At 38.5% G+C, this 15,823-nt stretch overlaps 1 protein-coding gene across 1 annotated transcript; it reads left to right on the top strand.

Moving 5' to 3' along the window:
• Positions 1 to 363: 363 nt before the first annotated feature.
• atp6ap2 (ATPase H+ transporting accessory protein 2) lies at positions 364 to 15,282 on the top strand. Its single transcript, XM_053616432.1, has 9 exons — positions 364 to 501; positions 1,321 to 1,451; positions 1,589 to 1,717; positions 1,920 to 2,015; positions 2,438 to 2,575; positions 4,473 to 4,526; positions 12,051 to 12,200; positions 12,678 to 12,797; positions 14,376 to 15,282. Exons 1-9 carry the CDS (start codon positions 459 to 461, stop codon positions 14,568 to 14,570), a joined length of 1,056 nt encoding a protein of 351 aa, XP_053472407.1. The 5' UTR covers positions 364 to 458; the 3' UTR covers positions 14,571 to 15,282.
• The last annotated feature ends 541 nt before the right edge of the window (positions 15,283 to 15,823 follow it).

Below are 15,823 nucleotides of genomic sequence, written 5' to 3'. Positions count from 1 at the left end.
AAACACACACAAAAAAAACCCTGAGATAGTAAAGATTTTTATATTTTTTCCCCTTTTATAATAGTAGTTGGAATTTCTATCATATGTAGAGAATTACCCAGCACTTTGCCAAAGTGTGTGAATTAAAACTGACCTTGCTGCTGAAGATTTCTAGCTGTTAAACTGTTTAAAATAAATTTTAAACACCAAAACAAACAAACAAACAAACAAACAAACAAACATACATACTGAAATTTAGTCTCCTGTAGATTCCGTCCCTGAACTCGCCATTATAACGTCACAACTTTCAGGCACTACCCAGCTGCATCCGCTAGGTGGCGACAGTCCCAAACTTTTACGTCTGCACGTCGCCACGTACGTACCGCGTACTCGTCAACGTCATCACGCACAGCCGGTCAGCTGATTCTCGGTCGGTGCGCGAGGAAGAAGTGTTATTGCTTCTCTAAATTTGACGGACGATGAACGGCGCGTCGGTTTTCGTTACGTTGTTGGTTTTAGCAGGTAAACGCTTTATTTATCTTATTTATTCGACGGTTTGGAATTGGTTCATGTTGAAAAATGTATATAAATATCGTTGTATAAAAGTGCCAGAGGCTGTAAATGAGAGGAACTCTTTGGGCTAGCATAGGATGCTAATACCGTACAACCGGCTGAAGGGTTAAATCCCAAATAGCTTCATGTTCCCTGTGTAAGTGCACTATATTTTATATTCGAGAACGCAGGTCACTACATGTACAGTGCACTATATAGTAAATAAGAATAGTTTTTAAAAAGAAAAAATAAGTAAGTAGAAATGTTGGTATTGAGCCATGTCTTCTCTCAGTTCGACAGGCGTACATTAAATATTCGTTGCTCGTATTTTTACTCACCACAAATTATTTAAATTCTGACAACTTAAAAGCATAAACAATAAAAAAAACGAGTACAATTTTTTACATGTTAGAGTTGAATTTGAATCGCGTTCGGAGGAAATGACACGGATACAGGGTCACATGATGGCTGTGGTCACGTGAGGTGCCTTCAGTCAGGCCTGCTCATGAGCCCGTTCTGCTGTTTATAGACGTGTTTAGATGATTAATTAGCACCTATTGACCGCCTTGATGTGGTATTAACCCTAGAAATGCACCTAGAGAATAGAGAACTTATACAGAACTTATTTAAAAAATCAGTTTATCCATTGGTATGTTTGCCTGTTTAAAAAAAAAAAAAAAAAAAAAAATTTAACCAGAAGGTTTTTGTTCTAAAGAGCACAAATCACACCTGGAAATACCGCGTTGAGCCTTTTATGTAAAAATGTAACGTGTTTAAAATGTTTTGCAGGTGTTTTTGGAGACCAGCTGACGGTGCTGCGGAGCCCCCAGTATGTGAACTTCAGGTCGGGAAAATGGCCGCTGGCTGGAGAGAAGATCCCGGACCTGGTGGCTCTCACCATGGGCTTCTCGGTCCGCGAGGTACGCCGGATCCAAACCCGTTTGAAGCGAGCCAACGTTTATTTATGTATAAGTTTGTCTGCTGTGTTTCATCTAGACATCTGGGTGTGTGCTCGTGTGATTTTTCTTTCTCTCTATATCTGTCTGTCTGTGTGCAGGATCTTGAATGGCCAGGCTTAGCGGCAGGTTCCCTGTTCCAGCGTCCTCGTGCCAACGCCCTGATCGCCGTCCGTGGCATCGACAGCTTAGATCTTCCCTCTAATGTCTCCTCTTATCCACTGGAAAATGTGAGCACTTTTTTTTAAAAATATTATAAATGTGTTCTGCATCATGTGAAGGTTCGTCTGCACGACTTCCCCCTGCAGTTATTTCAATATTGCACAGTAGTGGAATTGAACTTCCTTTATTTTATTGTCATGAGACAATTTTTTTTCTCTCAGTATGGTTTTTTTTTTTTTTCTTCTTTCCTTCCCCTCTGCTCTGTCTCAGACGGTGCCGTTCACCCTGGACAGCGTTGCAAACTCCATCCACACCCTGTTCGCCGAGAGCACTCCTGTGGTCCTGCAGCTCGCCCCCAGCGAGGAGGTAAACACTCCTGTAGAACTGTGTGCAGATCTCTCTCACACACACACACACAGCCTCCTGTTTCAACTTCAGTTTGACTTCTCACCTGGTGCTGATTTTCCATGGAACAGAACTATAAAAAGAAGATGAGGAAGGAAATAATTTTTGTCTGATGTGAAGAATTTAGCTCATACGCAGTTGGTGCATCTTAAATTTTGGTGTCCTTTTGAACTCTCGGTTCGAACCTGCGCACTCGCATTGAGGTCAAGCGATTTAACGGAATACGTATAAATACAGAACACATTGATTTGACAAAAAAATGGAAACTAATGTTTATTACAGACTTGTTTATGTGAAAGCTTTTATTACTTTTTATTAGGAACATTTTGCCAATGCTCATTCTCTGTGTGTGTGTGTGTGTGTGTGTGTGTGTGTGTGTATAGAGGCTGTACATGATGGGCATGGCCAACACGGTATTCGAGGATTTGCCCGTAACGCTGCAGCAGATCCGCGCTCGTCTCTCTCAGGAGGGATCAGTCCTGCCTTCACTCCCACTCAACTCCCTGAGCCGTAACAATGAGGTACAACACACACACCTCACTGATGTATTTAACTTTCATATCGAATAAAATTGTGATATTAGAGTTTTATATTTTTTTTTAAACAGCTGCAGTAGTAAAAAGGTAAATCTCACACATGTCATGGACTTTAAGAGGAACTTTGTCGTGTTTAAACATCTGACTGCATCCTGATTAATTAATATATGCAGTATCTCACAAAAGTGAGTACACCCCTCACATTTTTGTAAATATGACTATCTTTTTTCATGTGACAACACTAAAGAAATGACACTTTGCTACAATGTAAAGTAGTGAGTGTACAGCTTGTGTAACAGTGTAAATTTGCTGTTCCCTCAAAATAACTCAACACACAGCCATTAATGTCTAAACTGCTGACAACAAAAGTGAGTACACCCCTAAGTGAAAATGTCCAAATTGGGCCCAATTAGCCATTTTCCCTCCCTGGTGTCATGCGACTTGTTAGTGTTGCAAGGTCTCAGGTGTGAATGGGGAGCAGGTGTGTTAAATTTGGTGTCATCGCTCTCACACTCCCTCATACTGGTCACTGGAAGTTCAACATGGCATGTCATGGCAAAGAACTCTCTGAGGATCTGAAAAAAAGAATTGTTGCTCTACATTAAGATGGCCTAGGCTATAAGAAGGTTGCCAAGACCCTGACACTGAGCTGCAGCACGGTGGCCAAGACCATACAGAGGTTTAACAGGACAGGTTCCACTCAGAACAGGCCTCGCCATGGTCGACCAAAGTAGTTGAGTGCACGTGCTCAGCGTCATATCCAGAGGTTGTGTTTGGGAAATAGACGTATGAGTGCTGCCAGCATTGCTGCAGAGGTTGAAGGGGTGGGGGGTCAGCCTGTCAGTGCTCAGACCATACGCTGCACACTGCATCAAATTGGTCTGCATGGCTGTCGTCCCAGAAGGAAGCCTCTTCTAAAGATGATGCACAAGAAAGCCCACAAACAGTTGTCTGAAGACAAGCAGACTAAGGACATGGATTACTGGAACCATGTCCTGTGGTCTGATGAGACCAAGATTAACTTATTTGGTTCAGATGGTGTCAAGCGTGTGTGGCGGCAACCAGGTGAGGAGTACAAAGACAAGTGTGTCTTGCCTACAGTCAAGCATGGTGGTGGGAGTGTCATGGTCTGGGGCTGCATGAGTGCTGCCGGCACTGGGGAGCTACAGTTCATTGAGGGAACCATGAATGCCAACATGTACTGTGACATACTGAAGCAGAGCATGATCCCCTACTTTCGGAGACTGGGCCGCAGGGCAGTATTCCAGCATGATAGTGACCCCAAACACACCTCCAAGACGACCACTGCCTTGCTAAAGAAGCTGAGGGTGAAGGTGATGGACGAAACCCTATTGGGCATCTGTGGGGCATCCTCAAACGGAAGGTGGAGGAGCACAAGGTCTGTAACATCCACCAGCTCCGTGAAGTCGTCATGGAGGAGTGGAAGAGGACTCCAGTGGCAACCTGTGAACCTCTGGTGAACTCCATGCCCAAGAGGGTTAAGGCAGTGCTGGAAAATAATGGTGGCCACACAAAATATTGACACTTTGGGTCCAATTTGGACATTTTCACTTAGGGGTGTACTCACTTTTGTTGCCAGCGGTTTAGACATTAATGGCTGTGTGAGTTATTTTGAGGGGACAGCAAATTTACACTGTTACACAAGCTGTACACTCACTACTTTACATTGTAGCAAAGTGTCATTTCTTCAGTGTTGTCACATGAAAAGATATAATCAAATATTTACAAATATGTGAGGGGTGTACTCACTTTTGTGAGATACTGTGTGTGTGTGTGTGTATGTGTGTATATATATAAAATATATAATCGTGTGTACAAAATTTCTAGTTTATTTGACGACACCTTTCTTCGTCTTGTTCAGGCTGATCTGCTCTTCCTGTCTGAGATTCAAGTGTTGCATGATATTTCTGCTCTGGTAAGTTCACATCAGAGACTCGAATAACTACTACAGCCATTAAATCAAACATTTACACCTCTCTCTCTCTCTCTCTCTCTCTCTCTCGCGTGCGCGCTCTCTCCCCGAAATAAACAATAAACACGTGTCAATAAATGAACAGATAAATCAACAATAAAGTCTTACAAACATAAATATATATATATATTAGTGTGTGTGTGTGTGTATGTCATGTGAAAAAATAAATATACCCCATGGAAATGGTTGCCGTGTGTGACATATTTGAATGAGCAAACATTTGATCCTCTTTGATATAGTACCAGAGAGAGAATTGGTTTGTGTATTATGTAACTTCATTTTTGACAGGTCTAGGTCAAAGGTCAAAAAGAGACATATTATTACTCTCCATGTACAAGTCAAATGTCAATAGCAGCCATCATTATCTAATTAGCTGTAGTTAATGGCCATCACCAACCGTCATTTTCGAATTAGCTGTTGTTAATGGTCATTACCAACTCTCATGTTCTTAACAAATGTCGTTAATGGTCATCATTATCAATCCTAATTATGTTAGAGTTGTATAGCAAAGATAATGTTACATACATTTTGCACGTATGCTCTGTACTTATATCAAGTAATCATATTATGTTGAGACATGTAAACATATGGGCTACACTTAGATAAAAAATCATATGTAGACAGAATCATGCCAAAGATAATATTAAATATGGTCTACACATGTACCATGTACCAGCAACCGTCATTATCTTAACAGATGTAGGTCATCACCAACCGTCATTTTCTTAACAGTTGTTGTTTAAAATGGATAATGGTTTATATAATAAATTATTGTTGTAATTTGTTGCTTTCCCACACACACACACACACACACACACATACATACATACATACACACAGACACAAACACACACGTTCTTTCACATAGATCTATACATTCAAGTGCATTCTACACGTACGTACATGCACACTCTAAAAACAAATGTTTAGGCTCAACAACAACAAAAAAAACATGACAACTTTTACTGAAATTAATTTCAACCAACAAACTACACTGAGTTAGAGAAATGACCTTTTCCTCTACAATCAAATGTATTTTCAAATAACACTTAATAATTTGTATAATAAACACAAGTTTTTAAGTTGATTACTCATAAAAATTAAGTTGTTCCAAATAGTTTTTGTCACATTATTTAAAAGGAATTTTAGTGTCATGTCCTTAATTACCATAATTATGAACACAAGTTGTTCATAATTCTCCAGTAGAATGCAGCCTTTTAAACCAGGAGAAATGGCTAACTTCAAGTTGTGTAACAATAGTATTAAAATCCGGTGTAATTTACAATATCTAACATCTTTGCAGGATTTACAGACATAAAAGCACTGAATGAAATGAGCAATGTAGACAAAAAAGAAACACTCTGCGTCTACTACTTTTATCACTCATAGAACTATCCACAATCCAAAGGCTGCTAATTCTGCTCAAAGAGCAAACTGACTACAATAGAGCTAGAAGGCGATATGTGTGTGAATGACAAAAGATTTTCTTGTTTCTTTAAGTGTGTCAATACATGAAATTAGATTACACAATGTAGTTGACTTTTACACGAATAAGCAGAAATGTAATGATGCTTTTCTTTCCTATAGCACAAATGAAAAGCCCTCTCTAGATGAGCAGATTTGTCAAATGAAACTTTTTCGTTCTTATCCACTGCTACGGTAAACTAAAGAGCAGATATTCAAATTACACTGCTAAATATGACTAGCATTAGCTACGTGTAGTAGTGCAAAATAGTCCATCAACTGTATTAGCAGGTGTAGCCTATACACGAGTCCCCTATTGGTCATATCACAATTGAGAATATGTCCAAATTCATTGCTTTAGTAGAATTTAATTGTAAGTGAAATGATACTCACCTTGTAATGTCCTTTGTATAGTATAGTTCAGTCTATAGGTCAGTCTGTTCAGTCTACAGGTCCTCTAACACAGTCTTAACTGTCTGAATTTGTCCAGACATGTTAAATGGATACGGACTTGACATTAGTGACTTGAAGTTATCACGCCAATTTCGTTAAGTTACTGCTTTCTTCTAGAACTCAATTAATAGATCTTGTATGGTAGCACTACTTGTATTGTTCTTTGCTTGATGGATCTCTTTGCTCGTGTTCTTTCATTGTAAGTCACTTTGGATAAAAGCGTCTGTTAAATAAATAAATGTAAATGTGTTACAACATAAGTTGTTTTAAATCAATTAATGCAGAAATTACACACAATATTAAGTTGATGTAATCATCAACATTATTATGTCAACACAACTCATCAAAATAATGTTCACAACTTTAAATATTTAATTAAATCAATAAATTAGAATTGTTATTTTGCAACCACACATTAAATTTAGATTGTGGGGGTTTGTTTTGTGTAACTCTGCTGTTAGAAAATACATGATAGTTGAATGTGAACAGAAATGAGCAGAATGTAAATTTGTGAAATAAATGAAACTTTATTGATTACATTTTTGAGAAAATGGCATGACTTTGAATAACAATTTACTGAAATAAATACCTTAAAAACATTGATATGCCTGAAGAAATGTAAAAAAAAAAAAAAAGAAAAAAGTTTTTACATACCTTCTAAATAGGTCCCTTTAGGAGGTAAACGTTTTAAAGACGGTGTTTTATAAGAATTGTGCGTATTACATGCTTTCTAAACATAACCCTTTAGGATGTAAAATGTTTAAAGTGTTGCTTAAAAGAATCGAGTGTTTTGTTTAAACTAGAAGACAAGTTTTTCGGGCGATGTCTTGTAGGCCTATACACACCGCCCTACACACGTGTTTCCCCGGCTGACAGTTCTGTAGATAGTGTAAAATTTAAATTCATGAGCTCTGGTGACAGTGTCTGAAGTGTGTGTGTGTGTGTGTGTGGGTGTGTTAGAGAGAGAGAGTCATGTGTTTCCTGGGGGTTTGCTGACCAGAATGCTTACTGTGTGTTTATGTTAGTGAATTAAGGGACGAGTCGTGCGTTTCAGTGTTTTATGACCTCTACCAATGTGTACATTTGTGGTCTAAGTGAATCTTTGTTTCTGAAATTACTTCTGTGGTCATTTTCTGTGGTAATGAAAATGCATCAAGACAGATGCAAATAAACAAAGTTACAATGAACAGTAAGGCTACACGTTCTCTTCCTCTAACTTGTTCAGTACTTGTAATACAGATTAAAGACGTGTGGGCAGATGATGTAAACTATGCATCTGGTCCAATGTTATTTGGGAACAAAGAGCAAGCTGAATTTTTCAACATAAATGTTGTGTATAGTTTATCAGATTGTCTAGATGTATATTAGACATCTGATGAACAAGATTTCCTCTCCCGTGCTGTAATTATGGCCGGAAACTAGGAATTAATGGCATATTCTGTAGAAAGGTCATATAGAACATAGAGAAATCTCATTGGGAATTAAGTCACCTTTTATTCTGATCACAACCAGACAGTTATATTGTTTCTGAGTTTAGTCTTTGTTTAGACTTTTTTTATGCTGAAGAAGCAAAAATCTAAGGAACGCTTAACCTTCAGACTAATGATTTGCAATTTCTGAACACAATGCTTGAAAAGAAACATGTATAACGAGCTTGAAAAGGTAGAAAGTGGGTCTATGAATTAGTTAATGGGTATCTCTCTCTCTTTATATCACTATAAAGTAGTGCATTACTTCCTAATTTGTTTATTAACTTTTATTGTATGCCTAAATGCAATAAAAGTTATTTGCCAGATTCAGATGCTCCTAAACAGATTGTTATAAAGTATGAGTTGGTAACTGATCAACAAAGACTGTACTATCATTTCTAATATAATGCATTAAATATGGACAAATATTTTCACCAAAATATTTCAGAAATTTTTTTTGACACTAGTTTACACTAAATGTCTAATATTCTGTTCTGTTGGAAATATGCCTTAACAGTTCAAATATTTTGGAACCTTTAAAAATAACTCGACTGCTTCTATAACTTTGGCTTATAGTGTATATGACTGCTCACTGTCATAAACCCATAGAAGGAAATAAACGGTAATAATTTTGACTCCAGATCAGGAGTGGGTAAAGACAGACTGGTGATCTGATCTATATTATATATACGTAGCTTAGATAATGCCTCTCTGAATGCCATGGTGGGACGTTCCTGAGTTGAAGTACTGTAGAACTCCTAAGCATTAGATCACCCCAATTACTCCTGTATACACTTACCATGTCATCATGATCTTTGCCTGAAAAAGACATTCACAAAACATATTTGACAGTTGAGGCCTCATTCTAAAATCACCAGATACCAAATGCACAACCGTTTTGTCCTGCTGCCACCACAAAATAAAAATGTTTAAACCTTAAGTAACGTAGTCATGGAGGGTGTATATATTTTACACACTACATGAAGGGTGGGGATCCTTATAAACTGTGGAACAGAAATGTACTCAGTGTGTCTCCACCGATTTATTTCACATTGGAGTACAACCCTTATTTTTTTACCGTTATGGATGAAACACTCGTTTCTTTTAAAACATCATCTTTAAATGTTTGTCTACCTCCTAAAGAACCCTCGGACTTAAGAGACGATCCTCTGAGTTGTTGAAGCCCTGCTTGGGGTTAAACAACAACAACGTCTTTACAATATCTTCATGAATAAATTGTCAAACTAACATCTTGGGTTTTTTTTTTCTTGGAGCAGAGGTCATGTCCTCTCTCATTTCATCAGGTCCTCTTGTTGGTGAATACACAGTGTTCTTCTAAGGGTATTAGGATTTCTCGGAGCAGACATTGTAACAGGTAGTTGCAGAGTTTCTTCTGTGTTTTAACTACAACGTCTTAACCATTATTTAAACACTGAGACGTACGACTCTTCCCTGAATTTGTTAACATAAACACATTTGTAAGCATTCTGTTCAGCAAAACCTACAAAAGAACACCTCTCTCTCTCTCTCACTCACACACACACACACACACACACCCACACACACCCCCACACACGGTCACCAGAGGTCATAAATGTACACGACTCAACTGTCAGCCAGTGGGGACATGGGATGTCAAAGCATAGACAAAAGCTTATGTATTTAGCGACAGTTCTGTGTAAGTATCCTCGTTGGCGAAACATTATCCGAAATCTTATTTATAGTTTAAACAAAATGCATGATTCTTTTAAAAAGGTTTTTTCACCCTTAAAGTACCCTGTTTAGAAGGTAGGCTATGTAATACATATTTTTCATTTTCTTACAAGACATCGCCCGAAAAACTTGTCTTCTAGTTTAAACAAAACACTCGATTCTTTTAAGCAACACTTTAAACATTTTACATCCTAAAGGGTTATGTTTAGAAAGCATGTAATACGCGCAATTCTTATAAAACACCGTCTTTAAAACGTTTACCTCCTAAAGGGACCTATTTAGAAGGTATGTAAAAACTTTTTTTTTTTTTTTTTTTTTTTTTTACATTTCTTCAGGCATATCAATGTTTTTAAGGTATTTATTTCAGTAAATTGTTATTCAAAGTCATGCCATTTTCTCAAAAATGTAATCAATAAAGTTTCATTTATTTCACAAATTTACATTCTGCTCATTTCTGTTCACATTCAACTATCATGTATTTTCTAACAGCAGAGTTACACAAAACAAACCCCCACAATCTAAATTTAATGTGTGGTTGCAAGATAACAATTCTAACTTATTGATTTAATTAAATATTTAAAGTTGTGAACATTATTTTGATGAGTTGTGTTGACATAATAATGTTGATAATTACATCAACTTAATATTGTGTGTAATTTCTGCATTAATTGATTTAAAACAACTTATGTTGTAACACATTTACATTTATTTATTTATTTATTTATTTATTTATTTATTATTAAACATTTGTTTTTAGAGTGTGCATGTATGTACGTGTAGAGTAAGAACGTGTGTGTTTGTGTCTGTGTGTGTGTATGTATGTGTGGGAACGCAACAAATTACAACAAACCTTTATTATATAAACCATTATCCATTTTAAACAACAACTGTTAAGAAAATGACGGTTGGTGATGACCTACATCTGTTAAGATAATGACGGTTGCTAACGACATATGTATAGACCATATTTAATATTATCTTTGGCGTGATTCTGTCAACATATGATTTTTTGATGCAAGTGTAGTCCATATGTTTACATGTCTCAACATAATATGATTACTTGATCTAAGTACAGAGCATACGTGCAAAATGTATGTAACATTATCTTTGCTATACAACTCTAACATAATTAGGATTGATAATGATGAATTATTATCCCTCACTCCCTCAGCAGGTTCTAATCACTGGCACCCGAGTCTAATTTTATGGATTTGAAGTTGTGATGAAATGTAGGGGTGTACTTAATTTTTCCATGTGACTGATCTGTTTGTTTGTTTTTTTTGTTAATTTAAATTGTGAAAATTACTACAACATGTCGATGTTATTTGTCATTTGATAGTGCATCACCTTTAATAATCGGCACTGTTTCAAAGAGGATCAAATGCTGAAAGTTTGTAAACCCGCTCAAACACTTGGAGAGTTCTGGAGTGCAGCAGCAAGAACATGGGCTTGTGAATATTTTGCTTTTAATGTTGTTTTGAAGTAGGATAGATCTTCCGTTTTGATGGATTCTAGGACCACCTATATCACCTGTAAGAAGAGTTTAAATGAATAATAATGATTAAAAAGACTAGGTGAGAAAGGCCCAAGGGTCGTATATCCTACAAACAATGACCTTTTTATTTGGTTAAAAAAAATCCAGAAAAGTTATCTTGGCTAAAGTATAAGGGCAGACGCCAGTGGATATTTGTGTATTCATGAAGTAGCAGCCAGTTATCATCATCGAGTTCTAAGGAGCCGCTGACTTGGAGCCCATGTGAACAATGGCAGAATCAATTCCCATTCTTTACCCGTCTCAAGCCACCAATGGAAAAAGCTCCTCAAGGAAAGACCATGACCCTATACTCAGACATATACAAAAAAAAGGTCAGTGGCATCTTATTTTCTACAGAAGACCCGGACCCATTACCCAGCAGTAATCAGAAAGGGCATCAGTAATGGATGGAAACTGCAGGTCTAAGAAGAGGAAGATTCAGAAGTCATGATAACAATCGACCTATATAAAAACAGAACAGGTTTCTTTTTTTTATACAGGGAAATCTAAAACCGTTTGAACATAACTTTCTGCTAGTTAAAGAGGAAGCTAAGCGAAACAAAAGCCTTAAGACACCCAGCAGAGACGGCAGTGGAGAGATCTCCATTCAACACGGCGCCTTCGCCAACGTGAAGGAGGAGTTCACGAAGATGGAACTGGTGCAGCTGATAGAGGCGGTGCATGGTGGGGTAGCACAGCAGACTGATCAAACCAGGATGGAAGAGGATTACAGGAAAGAAAAATAGGGATGCTAATGAAAGAAATGAAGGAACTGAAACTCTTACACTCACTCTCACTCTCTCTCTCTCTCTCTCCCCCCCTCTCTCTGTCTAGCTGATGAGACACAAGCACTTGGCTAAGGACCAGGCTCCTGACCTGTTCTCTCTGGAGCTGGCTGGTATGGAGGAGCTCGCCCGGCGCTACGGCACGGACTCCCCCCAGTTCCAGGACGCCCGAGAGATTCTGGTAGCAGCGCTGCAGAAGGTGAAAAACCACACCGCACGTTTTCAGCTTTCAGATCCTGCTGCATGTGGTTAAACGGGGGCAGCTCTTCCTAAAACTGCACGTGTACGCTGACATGTTTGCCACAAACACCTTTTAGAAAGTGTCAAAAAGGGAAGAAAATATATATATATATATATATAATATATATATATAGGGTCCCAAACTGACTTTCACTTACATAGAGGCTCTGAAGTTTACCATCGCACAAATCACATGTGTATATAAATATATTAATAATTGTACATTTGTACACAGCTGTAGTGAACACATTTTAAATGAGAGTCGTAAATACAAGCATCGGATTAAATCAGGACACTCGTAGAGATTTGTACGTAACGGATGTATGATTGTGGAATTTAATAATAATTACGACTAGGAGATATTTAATACTAGTAGAGACGGGTCATCTCGTTATACTTCATTAAACCATTCCTTCATCTCCGTCGTGTCTTCCAGTTCGCCGATGACGTCTTCGGCGTTTACGCCAGCAACGCGGTGGTGGAAGTGGTGACGGTGAAGACGTTCGAGATGCCGCTGACCAGGAAGTCGCGCTCCATCCTGGAGGCTAAGCAGATTGTGAGTTTTTTTTATTTTGCCTCTTGCTCTGTGCATCAAAACCACAGGACGTCCCTCAGTCAACCACTATGACCCATTTACATTTTGCTAAGATTCCGGATGCATGCAAGTTGTTGTGTGGGTTTTTTTTTTTTGGTGTTTGTTTTTTTGATGCATGGTCCACAGAAGGTGGGGTTTCTAAGTTTCTCCGAGGACCAGCCCAAGAGACACGTGCACATTTAAAATGCTCTTCCTCGATGCACACACACATCTTGTTCCGATTTAATAACACACCGAATGAGATTTAAACACTGAAATAGTTGCATAAACGTACAGTTATTTTGTGTAATGTCGAAACTACGATTACTACAATGATTTGCACGTTCTAAGAAAAAAGTGTCATTTTATGAGCTGTATTAGTCTACATGTATAAGTATACATAAATCTTTGCTTCTTAGTCTTTTAATCTCTAATGCGAAGTGTGTATTTGTATGAACCGGGAGCTTGTGGTTTAATGCCCCAGATACGAAAACATCGAACTGAAGGCTTGATGGAATTTCTGACCACTCTTTCATGCAATATTCTTTCAGTTGCAAGATGTTTGAGGGTTTTCTTGCATGTTCTGCCCGTTTCAAACAAACCCGGATCAAACGTTTGCATGTCCAAATATGTCAAAAACAACAATTTCCATGGGGTGTACTTATTTTTTTTTTTTTACATGACTGTACGATCTACAGCTAAACTTAATTATTTGATGAGTTTCGTGCATTTAATGAATTCTTTTAATAATGGCATTTTAAATGATTATCAGACACAAAAACGTATAAACGTTAAAAAGTTCCTCCGACCGTTAATCAAGACATCTGTGACTGTTCTATTCGACCAATCGATGGTTCGTGCTGTTTTGTAGCTCCGCCCACACGTCCCCACTCTGCTTGCACCGTACTTCGACAAGAAGTCACATCGCATTGCAGAGCTGAGCGGACAAAGGTTCAGGCAAGCTTCACAGAGCGCGGAAACTTTTAAGCATGCCCACAAATAGGAAGTGGCTAGTTTGCTGTAAATAAGAACCGTATGGGTCAGAGCACACAAACCCACAGTGAGCAGTTCTCACACACACACAAACACACACACACACACACACACACACACACACACACACAAACAAACAAACAAGCGCACTTGTGTTTTTCTTTAAACGTTAACGTGTAAAACCCATACCAAAGCTGGTCTCAGTTCTGTGTTTATAGTAAGACACAAAAGCTCGCGTGCACTCGGAGACCTGTTCGCTGCAGGGTTTGTAGATTTACGGTCGAGACCATGTCGATGCATGCACACGTTTTTCTAACACGTGGTCAGTGCAGTAGCAGGAGACTCTGCTTCGCGTCTTCACTTCTGTTTCGAAACACGCGCTTGCTTCTGGGCGTCCAGTCCGAGGTAGAGATCTAACGCCAATTTTGTTATTTTAATAAGCTCCACCCAACATTTAGAGTGTTAAGATGACTGCTTGTAAATAAATGCGCCCTTTTGATTGGCAATAAAAGTGTTCTACGTGTGTAACCTCACCCCAAACGGTTTTTGATCTATTTTTGTTTCCAGAGTAACCCGGGAAGCCCCTACAACCTGGCCTACAAGTACAACTTTGAATACGCCGTCGTGTTCAACATCGTGCTGTGGCTCATGATCGTGTTGGCTCTCGCCGTCATCGTCATCTCGTACAACCTGTGGAACATGGACCCGGGCTACGACAGCATCATCTACAGGATGACCAATCAGAAGATCCGCATGGACTAACCGTGCATTCCATCACAGTGTTCTTGTGTATTGTGCTTGTGTGTGTGTGTGTGTGTGTGTGTGTGTGTGTGCACAGGTTTCTCACTTCCATTCATCCCATACGTCAAGTGTTTGTGTATATATAGCTCTAAAACGTCAGTTTGTGAATATTTATTGATGCCTGCTATTTTGTTGAAAATCTAAATGAATACATATATACTATACACGCAGCGGATGAATGAATTCGAACGAAATCGCGCTCACGTGTGGTATTGTGTTGTGTGGTGTTGTGTTCCTGATCTAGCTACATGTTGAATCAGCCGTATTTATTATTGTTTTGTTTTTTTATTCCTGATACACTGGACCATAATGTCTGATACTGATGTGATGGGGGTGGGGTGATGCACAAAAATTGCATGCAGTAAAACTTCACCTAGGTGTGATGTTAAAACTAGGAGATCGTTGGCGTGGTTTTATTTGGAAAAGTCGAAGACAGTTGGTTAAAAAAATGTTAGAAATATAATTGTTTGATCTGACATGCAGCCATTGAAGGACAAAATGGTAGATGTGATATTTTTAACTTGGCTTAACCTCAACTCTCCATCACCCGGTACGTTCAGCTGACCATGTTATGTCCTCTGACCATAACGTGAACTTTAGCCGAATTGTTTTACCGACAAGTGTAGAGGTGCAGAGTTCATTTGTTACCAAATAAAGTCTTCTGATACGGTCACATGTGCTATTTATTGTGAAACGGGAACTTGGACAGTTTTCCAGTAGCGTAAAAACCCCCATCACTGTTTTATACACGTCTGCTGCTGCACAGACGACAGAACTAACAATTTGCCCTTTGTCTGTTAGCAAAACACGAGAATTTTCAGAAACTGCTTCACTAATATGAGTCCAGAACAGTGTGTTCTTACAGACTCAAATCTGGACCAAACTACAGTAGTGTCACAGCTGACACACACACTGTGGTTGAATCACATGACTGTTCCTCATGGGCATGAGGCCTAGTTCACCATGAATCTGATTCAAATAATAACTGAATCAAAAAACACAAAAACCCAACAGGTTCAGTAAATGATTATGAAGTAATGTACACAGTAAAATCCACTCTATTGGAGTTAATTTCAACACTTTTAAAGTATCCGGAGGGGTCCTCACTCCAGTGTCATTTTAACACTTTAATAGAGTTCACTCTTTGCATAGTTGAAATTTAACACTACTCAAGTGTTAGTTTCTCAACACCAGTGTGTAGTGTTAGAAATTAA

Source organism: Ictalurus furcatus, chromosome 27 (assembly GCF_023375685.1).
Source record: "Ictalurus furcatus strain D&B chromosome 27, Billie_1.0, whole genome shotgun sequence".
Classification (NCBI taxonomy): Eukaryota; Metazoa; Chordata; class Actinopteri; order Siluriformes; family Ictaluridae; genus Ictalurus; species Ictalurus furcatus.
Note: the sequence above shows the minus strand (reverse complement) of the source record. Positions and strands in the feature narration are given on the sequence as shown.